The 27,166-nt window shown below is 37.8% G+C and overlaps 2 protein-coding genes across 2 annotated transcripts; one reads left to right on the top strand and one right to left on the bottom strand.

The window, feature by feature from the left end:
- The first annotated feature begins 20,130 nt into the window (after positions 1–20,130).
- On the top strand, positions 20,131–21,564 carry LOC104094822 (16.9 kDa class I heat shock protein 1-like). Its single transcript, XM_009600821.4, has 2 exons — positions 20,131–20,411; positions 21,150–21,564. Exons 1-2 carry the CDS (start codon positions 20,195–20,197, stop codon positions 21,419–21,421), a joined length of 489 nt encoding a protein of 162 aa, XP_009599116.1. The 5' UTR covers positions 20,131–20,194; the 3' UTR covers positions 21,422–21,564.
- Positions 21,565–22,883: 1,319 nt separating this feature from the next.
- Positions 22,884–25,240, bottom strand: LOC104094812 (uncharacterized oxidoreductase At4g09670-like). Its single transcript, XM_009600811.4, has 2 exons — positions 24,688–25,240; positions 22,884–23,761 (listed from the first exon to the last, which is right to left on the bottom strand). The coding sequence occupies exons 1-2, from the start codon at positions 25,150–25,152 to the stop codon at positions 23,141–23,143; spliced, it is 1,086 nt and encodes a 361-aa protein (XP_009599106.1). The 5' UTR covers positions 25,153–25,240; the 3' UTR covers positions 22,884–23,140.
- Between the last annotated feature and the right edge of the window lie 1,926 nt (positions 25,241–27,166).

Here is a 27,166-nt window from a genome sequence, read left to right as displayed (position 1 = left end):
CACCCTTCGTGCTTTATCACTCACATATCACGGCACGACATCACCCTTCGTGCTTTACACTCTTCCTCACAATATGAATAATGCATGCACGGCATCACCCTTCGTGCTTTACACTCCTCCTCACAAATTACAGAATCAATAACAACGGATAGATAGGAGTATTACAAAGAAACTAGTATTTTACCCATAATCAATAGCACAATGTAACCTCAACCTTGATCAATATTCGAAAGTTACCAAATCTCAGTGAAACCAGATATAAGTCACCCAACATTTCAAATAACTCACTAAGCATGGATAGTAGAATTTAAGGATACAAAATAGACAAGAATAGAATTTCACTCGCAGGCTATGACTCGACAACGACGCATGGATGCTCGTCACCTCACCTATACATCGTATTTAACAAACAAACACGTAGCAAATAAACACATAATACCTATTCCCTCAAGCCAAAGTTAGACATGACACTTACCTAGCTCTCAAGGCCACTTAATTCTCAATCACAGCTTTTCCTTTGAAATTCACCTCCAAACTACTCGTATCTATTCAAAAATGACTCAATAATATCAAATATTGCTAAAGGAATCCATTATATTGTATAAATTAAATTTCCCAAAATTTTCTCCAAAAAGTCGAAGAATTGACCCCTGGCCCGCTTGGTCAAAACCCGAGGTTCAGACCAAAATACATTTACACATTCACCCCCGAGTCCGAATATATAATTGGTTTTGGAATCCTACCACAAATTGAGGTCTAAATTCTCAAATTTTCGAAATCCCTAGTTTCTACCCTAACCCCTAATTCTACCATGAAAACTCTAGATTTTTGGTTCATAATTCAAGAAATGTAATGGGTAATTGAAAGAAAATGGTTTAGAAGCACTTACCAACACTTTGGGGAAGAAAATGACTCTTGAAAATCGCCTCTACCCGTTTGGTTCTTGAAATATATTGAGGAAATGGTTTAAACCCGTGTTTGAAGTCTGTTTTAAGACACTAGACAGGTCTTCATCGCGTTCGCGAGAGGCCTGTCGCGATCGCGATGCACAGCGGCCTAAGGCCTTCGTGTTCGCGAGTTTTTCTACGCGTTCGTATAAGGCAGCTCCCCCCAAGACTTCGCGTTCGTGACCTAGTGGACGCGTTCGTGTAGAAGAACATAACCCCCTCCCCCAAGTCCTTTAACCTATCGTGTTCGCGAAGGGTACCACCCCCAATGCTTCTCGTTAGCGAAGAAAAAATTACCCTGCCCCCATTTTACCTTCCGCGTTCGTGACACTACCTACGCGAACGCGAAGAAGGGCACACCAGAACAGCTACTGCAGCAAAATCTCAAATTTTCTAAGTGCAAATCACCCTGTAGCCTATCTGAAACTCACCCGAGCCCTCGGGGCTCCAAACCAAACATGCGCACAAGTCTAACAACATCATACAGACTTGCTCGTGTGATCAAATCGCCAAAATAACACCTAAAACTCCGAATTTAGCACCAAATCAAATGAAATTCTCAAAAACACTTTAAAATTTCTATTTTCTCAACTAGACGTCCGAATCACATCAAATCAACTCCGTTTCACACCAAATTTCACAGACAAGCCTTAAATATCATAATGAACCTGTACTGAAATCCGAAACCAAAATACGGACCCGATACTAACAATGCCAAATATCAATCAATTCTTAAAAATAAATAATTTTTAGACTTTTAATTTTCATAAAAGATTCATAACTCAAGTTAGGGACCTCCGAATTCTATTCCGGGCATATGCCCAGGTCCCATAATTCGATACGGACCCACCGGGACCGTCAAGGCACGGATCCGGTCCCGTTTACCAAAAATATTGACCGAAATCAACTAAAATCAACTTTTAAGGCAAAAATTCTTATTTTCATTAGTTTTCAACATAAAAGCTTTTCGGAAACATGCCCGGACTGTGCACGTAAATCGAGAAGGGTAAAAATAAGATTATTAAGGCTTAAGAGTACAAATTCGAGGTCTAAAACATAAGATGATCTTTTGGGTCATCAAAATTTTCATACCAATTGTTGAGATGATCAACTAATTGCACGAGAATAATGGCACCTAAGAAACTTACGACCGGATTAATTGATGAACTCTATACATGAGTTTTCACATAGAAAATATTAATGTATATTAGAATTAGTGGAAAGCAAATAGAAAACTTTCTCTACCTTCTAATTTTCATAATTTTATATTCATTATTATTTTAAATTAGCTTTATAAATTCTCTACCTTATTGTTTGGTCATTTCTCTTTCTATTATTAAATACATTACATATTTTTAATGCAACGATTTCCAAGCATTATCGACACATTAATATAAAATAAGATGTATCATGCTTAGTAAGTACTTGACATGTGAGATCGTCACAACCAAGTCAAACAATATACGAAAAGCCTTTTACATGAGCTAATCATATAAAAAAATAATGGCTACAGAAAATTGTCCACCCTTATGTTGTTAGTAGTAACTTCTATAATATTTTTTGTTAATAAATCGTTGTATAATATTTTAAATTTATTATTATTATTATTATTATTATTATTATTATTATTATTATTATTATTATTATCATCATCATCATTCTGTGTTTGGAGCCTTATATATATTCAGCAGATATTTAAATGTTTTGCTTATTTATCATTACTTTTTTTATTGTAGCTGACATGATATATGGTATTCACTTAATTATACTTATTTTTGTTATGTCATGGCCTCAACTAAGGCTAGCAAATGGGCCGGTCCAGGTCCGGGACCGCGGGCCAAATGGGCTAGGACCGTTAGGACCAGTTTTAGTGGGCCTAGGCCAGTCTCGTGGGCCGGTCTTATGCTTTGGGCCCGCCAGGGACCGGTCCGGTCCCTTCGCTGGCCAAACAGTCCCAACGGTCAACTTTTAAAAAAAAAAAATTAAAATTTAAAATTTAAAATATAATCGTTGGGCTGTCAAAAATATTCGTTGGCTATTTATAAAATAGTCATTTAACCCCACCCCCACCCCCCAACTTTGTTTTAACTTTGTTTTAATTCGAAATTTTTATAAATAAACTTTTTCATTGTTTTTAACTATAAATACCCCCTCATTCTTTCATTTTTCTTACAAAATCATCAATCTATCACAATCTCTCTCTAATTTTCTTCTATAATTGCTACTATTGTAAGAGATACCATTTAACTTGTATGAACAAAAATTAGTATGTATTATGTAACTTGTATTTTGGCACATCTTTATTAGTTTCTTTTTTTTCTCAATGGTGGTATTAGCACCTTGTTGTGCTCATTCCATAGGGGGGATGAAGACTAAGAAAGATATTGCCATATTTTTTTAATACTATAATAAAATTATTAATATAGCATTACATTTTCTAGAACTATATATATATATATAAGCTATATTCGATTAAATCTTACTATAACACATTTAAAAACAAAGTTTATAGTTCTATAAGATGTAGTACTATATATATTAATATTTAAGTTTTAGCAACAACAACATATGAATATAGCATATGTTAATATAGCATTAATATGTATACATATGTTGTTGTTGCTACAACTTAAGTATTAATATAGCACTACATCTTATAGAACTCTATATATATATATATATATATATATATATATATATATATATATATATATATATATATATATATATATATATAGCTATAGTAAGATTTAATCGATTTAATTAAATGTTGAATGTTACAATTTAGGATGTTAAATCAATTAAATATGAAGTTTGTAAGAGATACCATGTATCTAATTTCAATTGGCTTAGATATTTTTTTTTAACATCCTTTTGTCTCTAATTTCTATTTAATTTTTTTTTAAAAATTTATTGGGCCCACTTAGCCCGCGGGCCGGGACCGTTTGACCCGTTTAATTTGGGACCGGTCCGGGACTGGGACCGTTTGGACCGCCCCACTTAACCCGTTTAGGCCCGAGATCGGCCCACTTGTCACCCTTAGCCTCAACTAAGAGCCTGATACAGGGATAAAGTTTCCATCTTCAGATGAGGCCTTAATCTACTCTTAAACAATTTAATTGAATCGCCATTGACTAAAGAAGTTACAATCATGCATTTTTACATCATCTTTCTCGAAAGGTGGCACTCTAAAATAGGGTACAAATGACAACTAGAACTTAATGTTTTAGATGAAAATATTGATCATTTTCTTTTTGTTATTTGAAGGTGTTCTCATCTATAGTAAGGTATGATTGAAATATTATCCCCTTACCAACATTTCTTAAGAAGGGTAAATCATCCAAGTAAGCATCAGTGTCGCAAAACGCAATCCTCACATTACTTAAATACGTCAGAGAATTACTCATAAGATGGTATTGAATATAATGCTCAAATTTGTAGTTTTTCGTTTATTTTTTTTGATTTTGTAAAAAAGTTGATTTTCTGTTAGAAAAATTTATGAAATTCCCATTTAACTATTTCTTTAATTCTTATATATATTGAAAATAAAGGGGGGTATAAAAAAATAATTAAAGGGGGGTATAAAAACTTGTTGTATTTAAGTGAGTTTGAACTTATGTTGTAAAAATCCTACTCGGTACTCTCTCTCTCTTAATCTACAAAATTGTATTGTTAATATTTTATCAAAATTATGAACTGATATTACCCCGTAATATTTTTATTTTTTTTTAAAAAAATCACTTTGTTCATCTCTTCTTTCCATTTTTTTTTTGCAACTATAAATTTAATTAATCCTGAATCAGTAAGACAAATGAGAAATTATAAAAAAAATTTAATGCATATGGGATTAATAGTAATAGGATACGTTCAAGGACAATAATGCAAAAGGATGACAATAGTGCAAAAGAAGAAAATGACATAAAATGGATGGCAAACAAAAGAAGGAATCTTTTCTTTACAGGCCATGTGACGATGGGGCCCAATGCAGTACCCGACAGGGCATGAAGTGAAAGGTTTTTGACAAAGTTTGAAATCTATTTTGAAATCCGTCTAAGAGACTTGCCTATATAAAGAAGACGAAGATTGAAGAATGAGAGACAATGAAAAAAGAGAAAATCAGCACAAAAACACCCTCTTTCACCTTTACCTTCAACCATTCTCCATCCACAACCCCTGTTCTGTAAAAATATTTCTGTATGTATGCTATAGTAGTTCCTATGTCATCGTTTAATTTTTTGATTTTGTAAAAAAGTTGATTTTCTATTAGAAAAATTTATGAAATTCCCATTTAACTATTTCTTTAATTCTTTTTAAAACCGCGCGAAGCACGAAAAAATACTCTAGTGTATATTTTTTTGTGTATATATATATATATATATATATATATATATATATATATATATATATATATATATTTAAAACTAAACCTCAATTACTTCTTTTCTACTAAACTAGGGATACCGATTATAATCTCTAACCAACGAGTAAGTGGCGGGCTTGGCCCACTTATTAACCTTTTAAATACTAACTAAATTCACTTCCCTTTTAAATACTAACTAAATTCACTTCCTTCTACTTTCAAATTTGTAATATGTAATTGGCTCACTAAGCACCTATTTAATATAATATCTTGTATGTTATATTAAATCATCTTCCAGTAGCTTAGTACTTTTCCAATAGCCACAAATAAATTAATTCACTAAGCTCATAATTAATAAATATAAAACAAATATTGGGTCATTACATAAACAATACACATCAGCTTAATAAATGATCAGTTAATAATAAATGATCAAATTCGTTTAGAAATACTATGTCATACCATGAGTATTACTGTTACAAGCTCCAAATGAAGGATGACGAAGAAAATGAAGTTTTACATGCTAGAAGAGCGTTTCAACAGTACATGGAGTACTAAAAATGCATGTATTAAGTGACTGAGTGCTTTTATTGAAGTTGAATTTATAAATGTATGTTTATATCTTGTGCCTATGGGTAAAACATCAGAAATAAATCTTGACAAAGATAGAGTTACTGTATGGAGTAATATTTATTGCATTATCAGTATTCACTGAAGGTTCTTAAGCAAACCAAGACAATGGAAGTTAACAATATTCATAGCAAAGAATCTCAATTTTTTCTGGAGTCGAATTTGAGTAACGTACAAGTGAGTTTTGGCATAGTAGTCTGAATTTCTTGTATATTGTTTATACTATTAATATTTTTATCAAAATGAGGCAGCTCTCTTAAAACTCTAAGAATTGAAGAACAACATAGTGATCTATTCGTCACACTGAACACATTTTGGTGAGTTAAGCAGAAATAGTCTATAGCTCACAATATTCATTTATATACGTGACAGATGGAGAATTCAAACAGAAGTGATTCGATTTGTACTGACAGTTAACTTTCAATTTCTATAAGTGCAGAAAAGCATCTCTTCTTTCACCCCATGACAATGACCCCTCTTATGCCAAAATACCCCTCTTATCCCAAAATAGACCAAATCAGCCAATAGGATATTAATCAGTTATAGTGAATAGATACAAATTACAATTCACTTGAGCAAATATTTCAAGTCGATGTTTAGCTAGAAGAAAGATTGAATCTTACAAAAGCAGTATACTTCAAGAACTCACTTAAAGTGTGATACCTATCATAGATATGTGCTAACTCATTATACTTTACACATTTTAAATTAGTATATTATCAATGCCAGAAATCGCTAAGCGTAATAACCAATGTGACATGGATAATAAGCAGTTAATGTCGAAGACTACAGTGAAATAAAACTATCCATTGTTGAGGCACCAAATCCGGACAATACATAAAAGACGATAGAGGAAAAATAACACAAGACCTCCAAATAAAACAATACAAAGAAGAGATTTTTAAAAATTCTATAAAATTGATGCAACGATTGTGTGAGACAATATCACAACCATCTCACGAAACTCCACTACTACGAAAATATACTTAAGATGCCATAACAAAATAAACCAAATACATTGTGGATATGAAAATTACTCAATTGAGCACAAACAAAGAGTCTTATCATAAGTCATATTTCCCAGCAAGAACAAGTAGAACAAAAGAGGAAAAATTAATCCAGACGTCCAACTCAACAAACTGAATCGGCAAACATGAAATCCCTAAGGCTCCTCCGGAAAAAAAGAGAAGCAAATAACAGCAAAACTAACCTTTCAACCATGTGGTTGTCGTGATGGAGCATATATGGAACTACATAAGACTCAACAAAACCCCCAATTTCCTATCAAACTCTAGAAATTTGGAGGAGAAGCTAAGATAACACTAAACAACCGAAGAGAGAGAAAAGCAGAGCAAAACATTCTAAAGCAAGCATTAACAATGGCCGTCAGATCGCTCATGAAATTACTTATTTAGTCTTTCTTTGAACAAGATAAATCAGTCAATAAAGGGACACAAAAGGAATTTTACCTAATATAGGAGCACTGTAAATTCTAAATTGACCTCTGTCGACAAGCAGGGATGTCGACGCAGAGCTGCTTTAGGGCTCTTCTATATAAGTAAAAATAAACAGATATAGTTTCTATGCTTGGCTAATTGGTCCAAAGGAAACAAAATTAACTACGTTGACAAAATCTCTGTAACTTCAAATAGTAATATTATTATCTATATTAGTAAGGGGTAATTTCAATAAATAAGATGTTATACATGTATTTACAATATATTACTTTTGATACTGTTGTTAAAAACTATATTTACTAATATAAAAATTGTTTAATTAAAGTTCTAAAATAATTTTACTGTTAAAGAGTAGACAACCATTCATTTTTTTGTTTTTTTATAAAGTTTATATGTACTTCTTTATTTTTTCTGTAACTTTAATATTGTCTAAACTACAATAAAACCATAAAATATCTGGATCCGCACGGACAATTCACGTGTTTCACGGACAACTTACGTGCTATAGTATGATATCTGGATCCTCACGGACAACTCACGTGCTGCACGGACAACTCAAATGCCATAGTATAAATATCTCACAATCAGGCCCTCGACCCCACTCAGTCATCAATCTCTCCAGTCTCTCGGACTCTCAGAAATCATAAAAATCAGCCCAAACAGAAATGATGCAATGTATCAACAAGGAACAATAGAGACTGAGATATGATATGCAAATAAACTGTGACTGAGTACAACAGCAATTTAGCAGATAATTCAACATGTGCACGACCTCTATGGGTCCCTACAATGTTAACACATGGTTTAAACGTGATTTATAATTCGATTTTTCTAATACGTGAAAAAAAAAGTACTGATAAGAACTAATTATTCAACTACACAAATCCATAGAATTGATCAAGTCACAATTCCTATGGTGCACGCCCACACGCCCGTCACCTAGCATGTGTGTTACCTCAAAACCAAATACATGACACGTAATACGGGGTTTCGTATCCTCATAACCAAATTTAGAACGGTTACTTACCTCAATACGAGCAAATCTCTACTCCAACACACCCTTGCCTCGCGAACGGTCTCTCGATGCCTCGAATCTAGACATAAACAATGCGATAAAATCAATATGAGCTAAAGGAATCAATTCCATAAGAAAATGCTAAGTTATTAATCAAAATTAAAAATTGGCTCAAAAGCCAGGCCCCGGGCCCACATCTCGAAATTTGGTAAAAGTCACAAACCCGAAAGCCCACTCAACCATGAGTCTATCCATACCGAATTTATCAAAATCCGACACCAAATCGTCACCCAAATCCCCAAATCAAACTCTCCAAATTCCTAGCTTCAAACTCCCAATCTACACCTTAAATACACACCAACTAGGTGAAAAAAATCAATGGGGAAGCAATATTATTGATAAAAAATAAGCAAATAGGACTTACCTCAAAAATTCCCTCGAAAACCCTCTCAAAAATTGCCTAAACCGTGCTTGAAATGTTTGAAATGAAGCCAAAATCGCGAACCCTTATTTTTAATATTCTGCCCAGGCTTATCGCACCTGCGGCCATATATCCGCACCTGCGGAACCGCTTCTGCGGTCAATTCCCCGCTTCTGCAAAAGCCACTTAAATTCCTCCGGCCCGCATCTGCGCTCCATGTTCCGCACCTGCGGAGCAGCTTCTGCGGCCTTCTATCCGCTTCTGCGGAAATAGGACCCTCTCTCAATTCCGCATCTGCGGAGCCTCGCTCGCACCTACGGGCTCGTAGATGCGGTAAATTCCTCGCACCTGCGCCATGCCCAGGCCAGCCCAACTCCGCTTCTGCGTATACCCAACCGCATTTGCGGCATCGCAGGTGCGGAAATGACCTCGCACCTGCGACCTCTGCTCACCTCCTCCCTGGCCGCTTCTGCAGTTCACCTCTCGCTTCTGCGAGATCGCACCTGCGATCCCCACTCTGCATGTGCGATTACACCAGAAGCTGGTGAGCTTCAGTACTTCCCTCAAACTTCAAATCGATCCGTTAACCATCCGAAATCAACACGAGGCCCCCGGGACCTCAACCAAACATATCAACGGGTTCTAAAACATGATACGAACTTAGTCGAGCCCTCAAATCACTTCGAACCACATCAAAACATGAACCACACGAAGATTCAAGCCTAATGAACTTTAAACTTTCAATTTCTATAAACGATGCCGAAACCTATCAAATCACATACGATTGACCCCAAATTTTGCACACAAGTCACAAATGACATTACGGACCTATTTCAACTTTCGGAATCGGAATCTGATCCCGATATCAAAAAGTCCACTCCCGGTCAAACTTTTCAAAAATTCTAACTTTCGCAATTTCAAGCCTGATTCCACTACGGACTTCCAAATCACAATCCGCAAATGCTCCTAAGTCCAAAATCACCTAACAGAGCTAATAGAAACATCAAAACTCCGTTCCGGAGTCGTTTACTCATAGATCAATATCCGGTCAATCATTTCAACTTAAGCTTTCAACCTTGAGACTACATGTCTCATTTCATTCTGAAATCACACCGGACCCAAACCAACTACCCCGGTAAGTCACATAACAGCTATAAAGTACAAAATGAGTAGTAAATAGAGGAACGAGGCTACAACTCTCAAAATGATCGGTCGGGTCGTTACATCATCCCCCTCTTAAATAAATGTTCGTCCTCGAACGGGTCTAGAAACATACCTAGAGTCTCAAATAGGTGTGGATATCTGCTCCGCATCTCTCGTTCAGTCTCCCAAGTAGCCTCCCTAATTGGCTGACCTCTCCACTCCACCTTTACTGAAGCTATGTCCTTTGACCTCAACTTTCAAACCTGCCGATCCAAAATAGCCACCGGCTCCACATTATAAGTCAGATCACCATCCAACTGAACTGTGCTGAAATCCAAAATATGAGACGGATCACCGACATACTTCCGGAGCATAAAAACATGAAATACTGGATGCACACTCGACAAACTAGGTGGCAAGGCAATCTTGTAAGCCACCTCCCCAATCCTCTAAAGTACCTCAAATGGCCCAATATATCGAGGGCTCAACTTTCCCTTCTTCCCGAACCTCATAACACCCTTCATGGGTGAAACCTTGAGTAGTACCTTCTCCCCAACCATGTAAGCAACATCACGGACCTTCTTGTCGGCATAGCTCTTCTGTCTGGACGGCGTCATGCGAAGCCGCTCCTGAATCATCTTAACCTTGTCCAAAGCATCCTGGACCAAGTCAGTACCCAATAGCCTATCCTCCCCATGCTCAAACCAACCCACCATAGATCTACATTGTCTCCCATACAAAGCCTCATACAGAGCCATATGAATGCTTGACTGGTAGCTGTTGTTATAGGCAAACTCCGCGAGTGGCAGAAACTGTTCACAAGAACCCCCAAAATTAATGACACAAGTGCGTAGTATATCCTCCAATATTTGAATAGTGCGCTCGGACTGTCCATCCGTCTGAAGGTGAAATGATATGCTTAACTCAACCTGGGTACCCAACTCTCACTGCATGGCTCTCCAAAACTACGATGTGAACCACGTGCCCCGATCTGAAGTGATGGACACTGGCACGCCGTGGAGGCAAACAATCTCTCGGATGTAAATCTCAACCAACCGTTCTGAAGTATAAGTAGTCCCAACTGGAATGAAGTGCGTGGACTTGGTCAGCCAATCCACAATCACCCAAATAGCATCGAACTTACTCGAAATCCGTGGGAGCCCAACTACAAAATCCACGGTGATCCGCTCCCATTTCCACTCTGGAATCTCTAACCTCTGAAGCAATCCGCCCGGTCTCTAATACTCATACTTTACCTGCTGACAGTTGAGGCACCGAGCTACAAACTCCACTATATCCTTCTTCATTCTACTCCACCAATAATGCTGCCTCAGGTCTGGGTACATCTTCGCGACACCCGGATGAATGGAATACCGCAAACTGTGGGCCTCCTCAAGAATCAACTCACGTAGCCCATCCACATTAGGCACACCAATCCGACCTTGCATCCTCAATACCCCATCATCCCCAATAGTAACATCTCTGGAATCATCGTGTTGAACCGTGTCCTTAAGGACAAGCAAATGAGGTTCATCATACTGGCGCTCCCTGATGCGATCATATAAAGAAGACCAAGAAACCACACAAGCCAAACTCTGCTCGGCTCGGAAATATCTAATCTGACCAACTGGTTAGCCAAGGCCCGAACATTCAAGGCTAAAGGCCTCTCTGCGGCTGGTAGATATGTTAAACTCCCCAAACTCTCCGCCTTGCGACTCAAGGCATCAGCCACTACATTGGCCTTTCCGAGATGATAGAGGATGGTGATGTTATAATACTTAAGCAGCTCCAACCATCTCCGCTGCCGCAAGTTAAGATCCTTCTGTTTAAACATATGTTGTAGACTCCAGTAATCGATGAAAACCTCACAAGGGACACCATACAAATAGTGTCGCCAGATCTTCAAGGCATGAACAATAGCTGCTAACTCGAGGTCGTGGACAGGATAGTTCTTCTCATGCACCTTCAGCTGTCTAGATGCGTAGGCAATTACCCTACCTTCCTGCATTAACACCGCGCCAAGACCAATGCGCGACACATCACAATATACCGTATAGGACCCCGAACCAGTAGGCAACATCAATACTAGGGCTGTAGTGAAAGCAGTCTTGAGCTTTTGAAAGCTCTCCTCACAATCCTCTGTCCATCTGAACAGAGCACCCTTCTGGGTCAACCTGGTCATAGGTACCGCAACAGACGAGAAACCCTCTACAAATCGACGGTAATACCCCGCCAAGCCCAGAATACTCCAAATCTCCGTAGCTGAGGATGGTCTGTGCCAATTCTGCACTGATTCAATCTTCTTCAGATCTACCTTGATCCCCTCACTCGATACCACATGGCCAAAAAATGCCACTGAATCTAGCCAAAAATCACACTTCGAAAATTTTGCATACAACTTCTCTTCTCTCAAGGTCTGGAGCATAGTCCTCAGGTGCTGCTCATGATCCTCCCGGCTCCGGGAGTACACCAGAATGTCGTCCATAAACACAATGACGAAGGAGTCAAGATAGGGCTGAAATACACTGTTCATCAAGTGGATGAATGATGCTGGGGCGTTGGTTAGCCCAAATGACATTACAAGGAACTCGTAATGACCATACCGAGTCATAAAAGTAGTCTTCGTGATATCTGGCTCCCGAATCTTCAACTGATGATAGGTTGAACGCAAGTCGATCTTGGAGAACACCCTGGCACCCTGAAACTGATCAAATAGGTCATCAATACGTGGCAATGGATATGTGTTCTTCATTGTGACCTTGTTCAACTGGCGATAATCAATACATATTTGCATAGAACCATCATTCATCTTTACAAACAAGACAGGAGCACCCCAAGGCGACACACTGGGCCTAATAAACCCCTTATCAAGGAGTTCCTAAAGCTGCTCCTTCAATTCCTTCAACTCATCCGGTGCCATATGATACGGTGGAATAGAAATGGATTGAGTGTCCGGCGCCAAGTTAATACCAAAATCAATATCCCTGTCGGGCGGCATGCCCGGCAGGTCTGTAGGAAACACATCTGAAAAATCTTGCACCACCGGGACAGAATCAATAGCAGGAGTATTAGCTCCAACATCCCTCACAAAGGCCAAATAAGATAAACAGCCCTTCCCAACCATCCGTTGGGCCTTCAAATATGAAATCACTCTATTGGGAACATAGTCTAGAGAACCTCTCCACTCGATCCTCGGCAACCCCGGCATTGCCAAAGTCATGGTCTTAGCGTGACAATCCAAAACAACATGACATGGAGAGAACCAATCCATACCCATGATCACATCAAAGTCCAACATACTAAGCTATAAGAGGTCATCTCTAGTCTCCAATCCCCCAATAGTCACTACACACGACCGATATACACGGTCCATAATAATAGTATCGCCCACTGACTTAGATACATGGACAAATGAAGCTAAGAAATCATGGGGCATATCTAGATAGTGAGCAAAATACGATGATACATATGAATAAATGGAACCAGGGTCAAATAATGCAGAGTCATCCCTGTGGCATACTAAGACAATACATATGATCACTGCATCGGAGGAAACAATATCTGGTCTGGCAGTGATAGCATAGAATCGGTCCTGACTGCCCCCTGCTCAGCCTCCCCCTCTAGGGCGACCTCTAGATGCCTGGGGCCCACCCCAAGCTGGTTGAATGGGTGGCGTAACTGCTGGTGCTAGTGCCATCGGCCGAGAACTCTGTTGTGAAGTCCCACTCAACAACCTAGGTCAATCTCTCTTGATATGGCCAAAGTCTCCGCACTCAAAACAACCCCTCCTGTGACGGAACTACTGCTCCGGATAACCCGATGAACTACCTGTAGAAGCCTGAGCGAACGAGGCATGGTGAGAACTCTGCGCTGGTAGTGCACTAAATAAAGACTGGCCTGAATGAGCACTGTAAGAACCGTGGCTAGCTGATGCGCCACGATGAGGTGGACGAGTCTTCTGAGTGTGTCTATAAGGACGACCCCTACTGGTGTAGGACTGTCCCCCAGAAGGTACACCACCGAAACCGCCCGAACCTCGAGGCCTTTTGGCCTCCCTCTCACCCCGCACCTGGATACGAACCATCTCTATCTGCCGAGCAATGTCAACCACCTCGTCAAAAGTGGCACCAGATACCCTCTCTCTAGTCATAAGCAACTGCACCTGATATGTGAGGCCATCAATGAACCTTATGATCTTTTCCCTATCAGTGGGAACCAACCAAACTGCGTGCTCGTACTGGGTCACAGACATACCATCCTGCCGAAGCTGCTCAAACTGTCTGCGCAACTCCTCCCTGCGAGACTGCGGCACGAACTTCTCCAAAAAGAGAATGGAGAACTCCTTCCATGTAAGTGGTGCTGCACCAACCGGAATGCGCCTCTCATAAGCCTCTCACCATCTGAAGCATCCCCAGAAAACTGAAAAGTAGTGAACGAGATCCCACTGGTCTCCAGAATACATGCTGTGTGAAGCATCCGCTGGCACTTGTCCAAGAAGCCCCGGGCATCCTCCGACTCAACTCCGCTAAATGATAGAGGCCGAAGCCTCTCAAATCTCTCAAGTCTCCTATGCTCATCATCAGTCATAACGGGGACCACATGGGCCTAAGCAGTTGCAACCGGCTGGGCGGGTAGTACCTCCGGTGTCTGAAGTCCCTGCACCGCCTGCTCTGAAGTATGGGCAGTAGGGGTATGAGTACCTCCCCCGGCCTGAGAAGTGGCTGGTGCGGCCTAAGCCGAAACCACCTGAGCAAGACCAGTGAAAACTGTCAATATCTGGGCCAATGCCACCTGAAGGCTTGGAATCACAATGGGCACAGCTGGTGCCTGAGCTGGCCCTACTAGCGCAACTACATCTGAAACTTGCTCCTGAGCTGGAGCAATTGGTGGATCTTCAGGTGCTGCTCTAGCTGCTGTACGAGCTGCACCTCTAACCCTACCGCGGCCCCTACCGTGACATCGACCTCTTGTGGCCCTAGCTGGTGGTACTAGTGGTTGTCCATCATGTCCGGTAGCACGTGTCCTCACCATCTGTGAGAGAATAGGATACAGAAGTTTAGTTACTAGAACAACAAATCCGCATGACAAGAATACAAGAATGTGAAATTTCCTAAGGGTTCGGCAGCCTCTCGAAGATAAGTACATACGTCTCCGTACCGATACGCAAGACTAACCTGTCGTGATGGCGCCTATCGTGGTACTAGGCAAGTCGAAATTTATGAAATAACTCCAACACTTAACACAAAACGGATTTAAAACAGTTTAAATGATAACAATTTCTCATAAACGGGATAGAAAATTCAAAATACGACGCGGAAATTCCCAACATCGGGGTGTCACTGAGCACATGAGCATCTATACATCACAAGTCCGAAAAATACTGTGTATGAAAATCTGAAACTAAATACAATAAGTGAAAAGATAGGGAAGGAGAAACAAGGTATGCAAAACACTGGCAGCTACCTCGAAATCTCCAAAAGATCAACTGTGCGCGAAAATCAACACCCACTGTGTCCGGGAACACCTGGATCTGCACACGAAATGCATGGTGTAGTATGAGTACAACCAACTCAGCAAGTAACAATACTAAATAAAGAACTGAAAGTAGTGACGAGCTTCATAGTTATAGTTCAATTACAGTGATTTCAACATAAGAAAGTAGGCATGCTTTCAAGTTCGATAAATTAGGTCAACAGTTATTCCCTAACCAGTTCAAGTGAAACAGGGTGTAATATCTTTCAGAAATTTCAACAATGATACATGGCAGTTAATGCAACACTAATGAAATCAAATGCATCCTCTCAGGGCCATAGTCACTCAACCTTCACATTCACTCAGCACTCGGCACTCGCACTCAATAGGTACCTACGCTCACTGGGGTATGTGCAGACTCCGGAGGGGATCCTTCAGCCCAAGCGCTATAATCCGTACGGATAACTCACGTAACATAATCTAATATCCGGATCCGCACGGACAACTCACGTGCATTACGGACAACTCACATGCTATATTATGATATCTGGATCCTCATGGACAACTCAAGTGTTATAGTATGATATCTGGATCTGCACGGACAACTCACGTGCCATAGTATAAATATCTCACAATCAGGCCCTCGACCCCACTCAGTCATCAATCACTCTAGTCTCTCGGGCTCTCAGAAATCATGAAAATCAGCCCAAACAGAAAAGATGCAATGTATCAACAAGGAACAATAGAGACTGAGACATGATATGCAAATAAATTGTGACCGAGTACAACATCAATTTAGCAGATAATTCAACATGTGCACGACCTTTGTGGGTCTCTACAGTGTTAACACATGGTTAAAACATGATTTATAGTTCGATTTCTCTAATATGTGGAAAAAATGTACTGATAACAACAAATTATTCAAATACACAAATCCATAGAATTGATCTAGTCACAATTCCTACGGTGCACGCCCACACACCCGTCACCTAGCATGTGTATCACCTCAAAACTAAATACATGACACGTAATACGGGGTTTCGTACCCTCATAATCAAATTTAGAACCGCTACTTACCTCAATACGAGCAAATCTCTACTCCAACACACCCTTGCCTTGCGAAACGGTCTCTGAATGCCTCGAATCTAACCATAAACAAAGCGATAAAATCAATACGGGCTAAAGGAATCAACTCTATAAGAAAATGCTAAGTTATTAATCAAAATCAAAAATCGGCTCAAAAGCCGACCCCTGGGCCCACGTCTCGAAATTCGATAAAAGTCACAAACCCGAAAGCCCACTCAACCACGAGTCTATCTATACCAAATTAATCAAAATCCGACACCAAATCGTCACCCAAATCCCCAAATCAAACTCTCCAAATCCCTAACCTCAAACTCCCAATCTACACCTTAAATACACACAATCTAGGTGGGAAAATCAATGGGGAGGCAATATTATTGATCAACAATAAGCACAAGGGACTTACCTCAAAAATCCCCTCGAAAACTCTCTAAAAATCGCCTTAACCGTGCTTGAAATGTTTGAAATGAAGCCAAAATCGCGAACCCTTATTTTTAATAGTTTGCCCAGGCTTTTCGCACCTGCAGCCATATATCCGCACCTGCGAAACCGCTTGTGCGGTCAATTCCCCGCTTATGCGGAAGCCACTTAAATTCCTCTGGCCCGCATCCGCGCTCCATGTTCCGCACCTGCGGAGCCGCTTCTACGGCCTTCCATCCGTTTCTGCGAAAACAGGCCCCTCTCTCAATTCCGCATCTGCGGAGCCTCGCTCACACCTGCGGGCTCGCAGATGCGGTAAATTCCTCGCACCTGCTCCCTACCCAGGCCAGCCCAACTCCGCTTCTGCGTATACCCAACCGCATTTGCGGCACCGCAGGTGCGGAAATGACCTCGCACCTGCGACCTCTGCTCACCTCCTCCCTGGTCGCTTCTGCGGTTCACCTCTCGCTTCTGCGAGATCGCACCCGCGTTCCCCACTCCGCATGTGCGATTACACCAGAAGCTGGTGAGCTTCAATACTTCCCTCAAACTTCAAATCGATCCGTTAACCATTCAAAATCAACCCGAGGCTCCCGGGACCTCAACCAAACATACCAACGGGTCCTAAAACATGATACGAACTTAGTCGATCCCTCGAACCACATCAAAACACGAATCGCACATAGATTCAAACCTAATGAACTTTAAACTTCCAATTTCTACAAACGATGCCGAAACCTATCAAATCACATCTGATTGACCCCACATTTTGCACACAAGTCACAAATGATATTACGGACCTACTCCAACTTTCAGAATCGGAATCCGACCCCGATATCAAAAAGTCCACTCCCGGTCAAACTTTTCAAAAATTCTAACTTTCACCATTTCAAGCATGATTCCACTACAGACTTTCAAATCATAATCCGGAAATGCTCCTAAGTCCAAAATGACCTAATAGAGCTAACGAAAACATCAAAACTCCGTTCCGGAGTCGTTTACTCACATATCAATATCCGGTCAATCATTTTAACTTAAACTTTCAACCTTGAGACTAAGTGTCTCATTTCATTCTGAAATCACACCGGACCCGAACCGACTACCCCGACAAGTCACATAACAGCTATAAAGTATAAAATGAGCACTAAATGAGGGAACAAGGCTACAACTCTCAAAACGACCGATCAGGTCGTTACACTCAATTAAGATAAGACAACAATGATGAATAACATTAAAGATAGTGAATGTGTCATTCAGTTACCAAATGTGAATGAAGTTGGTGGAATAGCACGTTCGTTGGGCAATGATTTCAATGGAACTGGTGGCCTATCAAAATATATTAAAAGACCCTTAAATTTCTTTCATAAAATTCATACAATGATGATACCAAAAAACCTACATTGCTTTGATCTAGTGGTTAGAGTGCAGTGCATGATGTGTGTGTTAAGCGCACGTCATGATATTGAACTCTATCCTATACAAGAATATAATATTAAGTAAAAATGATAAAGGGGTGAGCGCATTATTTATCGAGTTTTGAACCTTGTAACACTTCTCTATGGGATTTCTTAATTAAAACAAGATGATACACAAAAACTTGCTTCTTAATGTATGAATCAATCAAATGTGATAAAAAAGAGATAGCTAATTTAGAGAATTCACTACTAGAAATTCGGCAAAAACCGACCAAGGTCGACCGACCAACTTTGGTCGGTAAAAAAACCGACCAAAAAACCGACCAAAGTTGGTCGGTTTTTCAAATTTTTTTTTTTACGAAACCGACCAACTTTGGTCGGTTTTCTTTGGCGCAAAAATGCGGAAAACTATTTTTGAGTCCCACGAAATTTATGTTTCAAGAAACCGACCAACTTTGGTCGGTTTTTCAATTAATATAAATAAAAATTAATATTAAAAAATCGACCAAAATTGGTCGGTTAATTCGGCGGGTCATTTAAAAAAACCGACCAACTTTGGTCGGTTATTTTCGTGCGAAAATACGATTAAAGAGTATAAATCAAATAAAAGACAGTCTTAAAACAAAATGTACAAATGGTCTAGTGGTAGAATAGTATTCTGCCACAGTACAGACCCCGGTTCGATTCCCAGATGGTGAATTTTTTTTTTACATAATTAAAATACCGACCAACTTTGGTCGGAAAAAATCGACCAACTTTGGTCGATTTTTTTTGCAATATTTTTTTTTTGAATTTAATTGACCGACCAAAGTTGGTCGGTAATTTCTGACCAACTTTGGTCGGTAATTTCCGACCAACTTTGGTCGGTATTCCTTTCCGACCACAAAAATACCGTCCACACGTAAATGGTCGCGTTTTGGTCGGTTTTTTGCCATTACCGACCAACGTTGGTCGATTTTTTTGGTCGGTTTTTACCGAATTTCTAGTATTGATTTGAATTGAAATTAGAAAATAAAATCGTGAAAAATATTTTGGGGGGACTATTCATAAAGGAAGAAAAATAGAATAGATGAAAAGCTACGATATTGTTTAATTTAATGAGAGAAAAACTTTATCATATCTACCAAATTTAAAAATAAAATGTTAAAATTTGTTGTCCGCTGACACACTAATTTATCAATTTTACTAACAATAAGGGCTCAAATAGTAATGAATATCATTATTCCCAACAGTTAGACCCTTCTTTGGTCTAAAGACTTATTATAGGAATTAGGAAGGTATACCTTGTTGTCACGTTGTGACTATGGTAACTAACCTTATTATAGTGCAAAGGTTTCGATTTGCGAGCTTCATATTCTAATCAATTTCGTGGGTAGATATTTAATGATAAACAATGTGGTGTCTATTTATTTTTTTCTTTTTCTTGTGCCAATATAGCTTATAAAATCAAGGAAATTTCAGATTTTAGCAAATTCAATCATGTAAACGTTCTTGCTAAACTTATTGCCGCGGGATTCAATATAATTTTGACAACTTAAAAAGGTTACTCGTAAGGGGCCGGGAACTAAAATTGAGTGTCGAATTAATTAGTTCATGTTCATCTTCAAACGTAGGTGTCACACGGCTTACAGTTAAGAACTTATAGTATCCTAACAGTGGAAACGTGGCTTAAAACAGAAGTAACCAGCACATATACAAGTGACAGCAAGACACAAGCAATAAAATACCTCTGTCACAGACAAATATATATGCATTAACATATAGCTGGCCATTTCATAATCAAGAACTAAGTGCAAGAAGAATAGTTTGATAGCCTACTTGTGAAAAAATTATGGCTTCTTCAATAGGACCATGGATGGGTGGTGGACGCCGTAGAGATTGGGATGTTGGATTTAGCAGCCCATTTGCTTCAGATATATGGGATCCTTTTAACATTGGTGGATTAGGGTGGAGGCGTGGTGGCGAAGATGATGTTTCTGCTTTAGCTCATGCTAATGTGGACTGGCGTGAAACTGATAATGCTCATTTTTTTCGTGTTGACCTTCCTGGTTAAGCATCAAATCCTAGTTTCTTTTTTTATAACGAAGAACTTTTGTAATTCATGAGTTTTTGTGGACAACATTTTTGAGTTAGTTGTGTGACACTCTATAGGGTGTTCTTGATGGGCACGTCTTTTCTTATTTGCGTCTTGACTTCTATTAATTAATTAATATCTGAGTTTTTTTTTAAAAGAAAATTTAATAGTTTAAGCTTGACAAAACGAAAGGAGTTCATTGTCTTTGGACATGAATTTTAGTTTAAGTTTGTCTTTGGACATATATTTTACTCAAAATAATTCAAGATTTGTGCAAATTAAGTGTCTTTATACTCCTATGAAATAATTTTTCATATCAGTACTTTAGTGGAGTATTTTTTTTTTCTTGAAGTTTAAATACTGAACTTTAGTATTTGCAAATGTTGATACCTACAGATGTCTAAATAGTATACTTACACTCAAACGGGTCGTGAACGATTTTAATTTATGTTTACTTTTTGGGTTTAAATTGGTTAAAACAGACCATGACTTGATATATGCTGGTATCATAGAAGAATACTTCTTATTGATATCCTAGATTAACCACTTCTAGATGAGCAAAGAGAGAGAAGTCACAAAGTTTTTCAAGGATTAGACCGTAGATAACAAAAAACTTTTAGCAAAGTAAAGATGTGCGAACTGGATTATGTGCCTTAATTATGTAAGGCTGGTATTTGTAAAGCTAAAGCTAAGTGCCTTTTCAAAATGGCAGGGGTGAAGAGAGAAGATCTGAAGGTGCAGATTGAAGATGACAACATACTTGAAATAAGTGGTGAAAGAGTGAAAGAGGAAGAGCAAGGCACAGACAAGTGGCACCGCGTAGAGCGTAGCCGCGGGAGCTTCAAGAGGAGGTTCCGTCTGCCGGAAAATGCCAACGTCGAAGGCATAAGTTGTGGCCTTGAGCATGGAGTTTTGACTGTGAACGTGCCCAAGAAGGAAACACAAGAGGTTCCAAGAAATGTTAGGGCTATAGATATTGTTTAAATCACTAGTCTTTTGGCTTTGGGTATTGTAGTACGTGTGTTGCGAGTTTGGCTTTGCTGTCCTTGTGCATGCTATGTGTATATGTTTGTTTGGTATATGTAGTGCCTTTAAATAAGTGAATGAAGTGTGGTCAGTTGGACAAATATACTCTCTCCATTCACGTTTACTAGTTCGCTATGGATTTTGTTTGTGAAAATAGCACGGCCTAATCAGTTTTCGTACCGGTAATAAAAAATAGTCAGTGTTTGTAAAATTATTAAAAAATAGTTATTATTTTGTTGCAACACGGAAAGTTTCAGTGTAATATACTAGAGATTGGTGCACATGTGTCTGAATTTTCAGCATCTCCCGCACACAAAAAGTTTTAACATAATATATATCGAAGATGTACACATGTGTCTGAACTTCCAGCATAATATGTTGGAACTCCAGCACACGAAAAGTTTCAGCATAATATATACTGGAGATTGGAGCACATGTTTATGAACTTCCAGCATAATCACGTGTAAAAAATTTGAACTCTAGTATATTATGGTGGAATATTTTTCGGATTTTGAATATTATTTTCGTTCATTATATCTTTACACAAAAAGTGATTAAATTTCGATTACTCTTGAAATTGTGGTTATTTTTTAATTATTACTTGTCAATCTGACTATTTTTGAATTTTACCCATTTTATATACCTTTTAAGAAATAATAAATTAAGTGTATAATTTATGATGATGTTCATATTAATTAATTTATAATTTTAATAGATTTGAGAAAATGATTTGAAATGAATAATTAATGTTGTAGGTATAATACGGAAAAAATTATCTTAATATGTTAAAAGTGACGAATAAAAGTAAAAGTGAAAAATTTATTTTTAGAATACTAGATAAGTAAAAGTGAACGGAGGGAGTAAAACCTACTATTAAGGGTTTCCAGTTTCTAGAGTTCTGCAGTTCAAAATTCATGAGTAAGATTCAGTGGAAGTTAGTGTGATTTTACTGGAAAAAAAGCAATTTTTGCTGTATATTCATCAAAAATCTGTTCTAATTGAATATCATCATGGACCCCAACCATCCCGTTCAATCCAATGGCTATGAGTATCAAGTGGGTAGAATGGGTCAAGTTTATAGACATAGGAGACTTTTAATTTGGCGGAACTGCTGACTAGGATGCTGATATGGACAAAGAATTAGAGGGGGGATTGTTAGGTGTAGAGGCAATTCCAAAAAGTGCTTTATTGGTAGGGGTTTGATTGGGACTAAAAGTATAACGGGATAAATATAAATAATATATCATAGTATTTTGTCCAACGGGGCAAATGTAAATAATATACCAGTAGAAGGGAAAATCGGAACCTTTTCCCTTTATAAAATGTGTTATGTGAACTAAACAAAATATATAGAACTGCGCATACAAGTAACAAGAAGAAAGCAAAGAAAGAGCAAGTACTTCGAGATGAAACACCAGAATTAGTAAATCATCTAAGTTGAACGCAAAGGAGAGTTCAGTTAGATGTGGAAGATCTTTACCAAATAGACTATCTTTCCCTAATCTATGGTGCTGACAATACATATTACTAACCATTCTAAAGACTCAATTCAAGTTTTAATAATACAATTTTACACTGTCAACAAACATTACTGAGACTTCAGCCAATGCAGTGAAAACAGCATTCAGTTACAACAACATAGCATTCGCTTTAACAGAGAACATAAGAATAGACCAGCTAATAGACAACCTCAATAGGCTCAAAACCTTTATCAATTGATGCCTTGACAGCATCTACCACAAGTTGCGTCTTTCTACTAATCGTTGGCCACTTCTTCTCAGGTTTAGAACATTGCGCCTTGATACCTCCAACCAGGTTAGAGAACTCCTTTATCATGAGAGCCTCTTGAGGAAGATCTGTGCTGACTTTTTGCTCACTTGGTGCAGGATGAATCGCTGTAGAAAGTTCACCAAACCTCGAATTTTCCACTGTGTAAAATGGAGCAACATTTTCTTGAAATGGAATTACAAAGTCATGGACCCTCAAATTTCCTGTGGATCCATTAGCAACGATATCCATGGCCATATTGGCTAAAAACGAACAATAGAAAGTTGCTACCCTTCCGTCTTTCCAACTCAAAGAAGCACCACAAGATAGGATAACTCCAGCTTCATTCAATTCTGGATCAGGTAGAGCTGTCACGGTTTTGGACAATTCATAATCAGTAGTCCACAAGATTGCGCGAATACTGTACCAACCAGCATCACCTAGAACACCTAGAGCATCAAGGTCGGCCTTTACACGAATGTCATTCTTTAGAAACTCTTGGTCACCAAGATAAGCAAAAGTGCTGTGTACCTGTTAACATAATATATACTATAAGACCATCTTCAGGGATCTTTAATGGAAAAATCAAGTCCATACTGGATTAAAGTGTAAAGAGAAGTTAGAAGCAGTAAGCACTAAGCTCAGAAGCCTTCATATAGGGTTCTCACAACTCTGATAAGTTTCAATTTTTTCGCATCAATTGTGCGGAACCTGCACTAGATGTCTAATATTTTATCCACCTTTTTCTTGTAAGATATCTTAGGTGTCCAAGTATGTTCTCTTAACTTCAACTCTAGAATCTGGCTTGATCTCATTTTTTAGTTAATTTAAAATTGAACGCGTTTTTTTTAAGGATTTCATTACATTAGTATTTTGACCTTCTATTTTATTTTTGAATTTATTTGTTATCAAAAGAAAAGAGAAAAATTGCAACAAATATGTTTTTTATAAATTTAGTACAATTTTATACCTTAGGTGAACTTTTACATTTTATTAGAGATATTTGAGTAATTTGGTATATTTATATAACCAAAATACATTTTTCTAACAAAGAAATTACATTTCTTATGCAGAGAATGAGAATATACATCGCTTTAGAGATATTGTCATTCTCACCGCAAAGGATCCCCGAAACAACTTCTTTCTTACCTTTGGCATTTCTAAGCTGTGGACCCTATCCCCACCCAGCTCCCCCTCATTCTTTCACCTCCCATCCTCACTTTCCGCCTTTGGAACATGGTTGCATTTTTTTCTTTTTCTTTTTTGGGGATAGATAAATAAAATTGGTTAAGTACTATTTTTCAATCCTAGCATGGTTATTTTGGGGATTTTTAATTTAACCAACAAAACATAATTATTTTTAATTGATCGATAAATCAAAATTTAGTTGTCCAAATGAAACAGCCTATATCAGTTCAGTAGTTCACCAATAAAAAAAAAAGGATCAGAGGATATACCGATTTGAGTTGGCCAAAACGATGAGAATCAGAGAGGAATTCTTTCATCTTAACAGTACGAGGATGATGCATCCACATGGTAGCATCCATGTACTGCACCCCATTCAATTCGCACGCCTCCAGAATAGCATCCAGCTCCTTCACGTTTAACGCAACGGGCTTTTCCAGCAAAACGTGCTTCTTCTTCTGGGCCGCCAACACAGCCCACTTCAAATGCAGGCTTGTCGGAAGCGGAACGTAAACGGCGTCAATCTCCGGGTCATCCAGAACAGCCTCATAACTGCCGTATAACTTTGTATTTGACGGATACCCATTTTCTTTAGCAAACGCCGTTGCTTTTTCGATCGTACGGCTGCCGACGGCGGAGATAGTGGCGTTTGGAGCAAGCGCGATGGCCCGTGATACTTTCCGAGCTATGTTAGCGCAACCTAGTATGCCCAAACGTACCTGTGACGCCTCTGCCATTTTTTCCTCAAAAGAAGCTAACTGATGAGTGGAGCGGACAGTAGACAAGAATATTTATAGTACTAAATGAGGGTTATGTCCGAAACTGTAAAATTAATAAATAGAGAAGTGAAAAAGACGAAATAAAATACTACTCCATTAAGAATTGAAAAATAAGAGAGACCGGCATTTTGAAAGAGAAAAGCGTCAATAGCGTGACCTCGACGGCCTTTTCACATCTCATATGATATGACGCCAACATTCACCCAATAAATATTTCCTCCACCATTTGCCCACCCGTAGCAAATTTGTAAAGAATTTGTCCCACCCATTGCTTGCATAGAATCATATTAATTTATTATTAATATATTTTTATGTAATACAAGATGAATTAATTATACTTTATTTATTATTAGCATACATTATTCATTTATTAGTTTTATGCAAGCGCTGATATATGTAAAAAAAAAAATTACTAGTACATTTTTACCTCTCCAAACCACGTGAAGGGATTTTGAGAATTGAGCATTTCAGATTCGTTTGCATAAGTTCATAAACAAAAATCCTAGTCTCATCGCACGAATAAATTTCATGTTTATATTTTCGAAACATCGTAAACCCAAATGTTCAGTTGACTACTTATGTGCAGTGCTTGGTTCAAGTGGTAATTTTTGAGAAAACTGTAGTGCTTTTCAGTAAAGTACCTTAATTAGATGGGAAACAGATTACTTAACCACTACTTCGGGAAAAATTGAAGACAAATAGACTTCGGCATGCATTTAAAGATTGCAATTGTTCGTAAGTGGCTTCAGAATTTAACTTGATATATTTGACCTTTCAAATTTCTGAAATTTTGTACTTCTAAAACTACCGCCTATCGGCTCACTTCTACCGTTTAGTTGAAATTTTCATATATACATAATTATACTTCGCGTCAAAATATTGAGTTTGCAATAACTCACTGCAGCTGCATTTTAAAAAGATGACTGTACTAAGATGTGATTCAGGATTCACATTTGTTTAACCTTTAAACTCATTACTCTTTTAAAATTATAGGTTCAAATTTTTTTTTTGTTTGCAATTAATTTTCTCATTATTTCTGTACTTAGTATTGAAAATATTGTGGTTAGTTGAATTCATTGATTATATGATACATTCTCCACCTTAGTTAATTTTAATATAGAGATTCAATTAAATTATAACGGTAATGAGAAAAGAAAACGGCAAAGGGTCAAATATACCCCTCTACTTTCAAAAATGGTCTAAGAATACCTCTCGTTATACTATTGGGTTATCTATACCCCTGCAGTCATACTTTGTATTCAAATATACCTCTCATATAAACGGAGGGACACGTGTCATCGTCATGTTGGTCAATTCTAAATATCTCCTAATTAATTAAAAAGACCCATTATCCATATCCAAAAAGCAATTTTTTAAAGCAATTTTTTTTTTTGTAAAAACTGAAAAAAACTGAAATTATTTTTACTAGAAACTGAAAAAAACAAAAACAAAAAAATTCCAGTTTTTACAAAAAAAAGCTGCTTTAGAAAAAATTAAAAAATATTTTCTAAAACAATGTTTTTGTAAAAACTAAAAAAAAACTGAAAAGCAATTTTTTTTGTAAAAACTGGAAAAAAACTGAATTTTTTTTTACTAAAAACTAAAAAATCGAAAATATGTTTTTTTCTAGTTTTTACAAAAAAACTGCTTTAAAAAAAGCTGAAATGCAATTTTCTAAAACAATGTTTTTGTAAAAACTAAAAAAAAACTGAAATGTAATTTTCTAAAGCAATATTTTTGTAAAAACTGAAAAAATAAATATTTTCTTTTTTTTTCAGTTTTTAGTTAAAAATATTTCAGATTTTTCCAGTTTTTAATTGCTTTAGAAAATTGCTTTTCAGTTTTTACAAAAATATTGTTTTAGAAAATATTTTTCAGTCTTTTTTAAAGCAGCTTTTTTGTAAAAACTGGAAAAAAAAAATATTTTTATTTTTTTCAGTTTTTAGTAAAAATAATTTCAGTTCTTTTCAGT

This window comes from Nicotiana tomentosiformis, chromosome 4, assembly GCF_000390325.3.
Source record: "Nicotiana tomentosiformis chromosome 4, ASM39032v3, whole genome shotgun sequence".
NCBI classification, from domain to species: domain Eukaryota; kingdom Viridiplantae; phylum Streptophyta; class Magnoliopsida; order Solanales; family Solanaceae; genus Nicotiana; species Nicotiana tomentosiformis.
The sequence above is the reverse complement of the archived record's forward strand: the minus strand, read 5'-3'. Positions and strand labels throughout refer to the sequence as shown.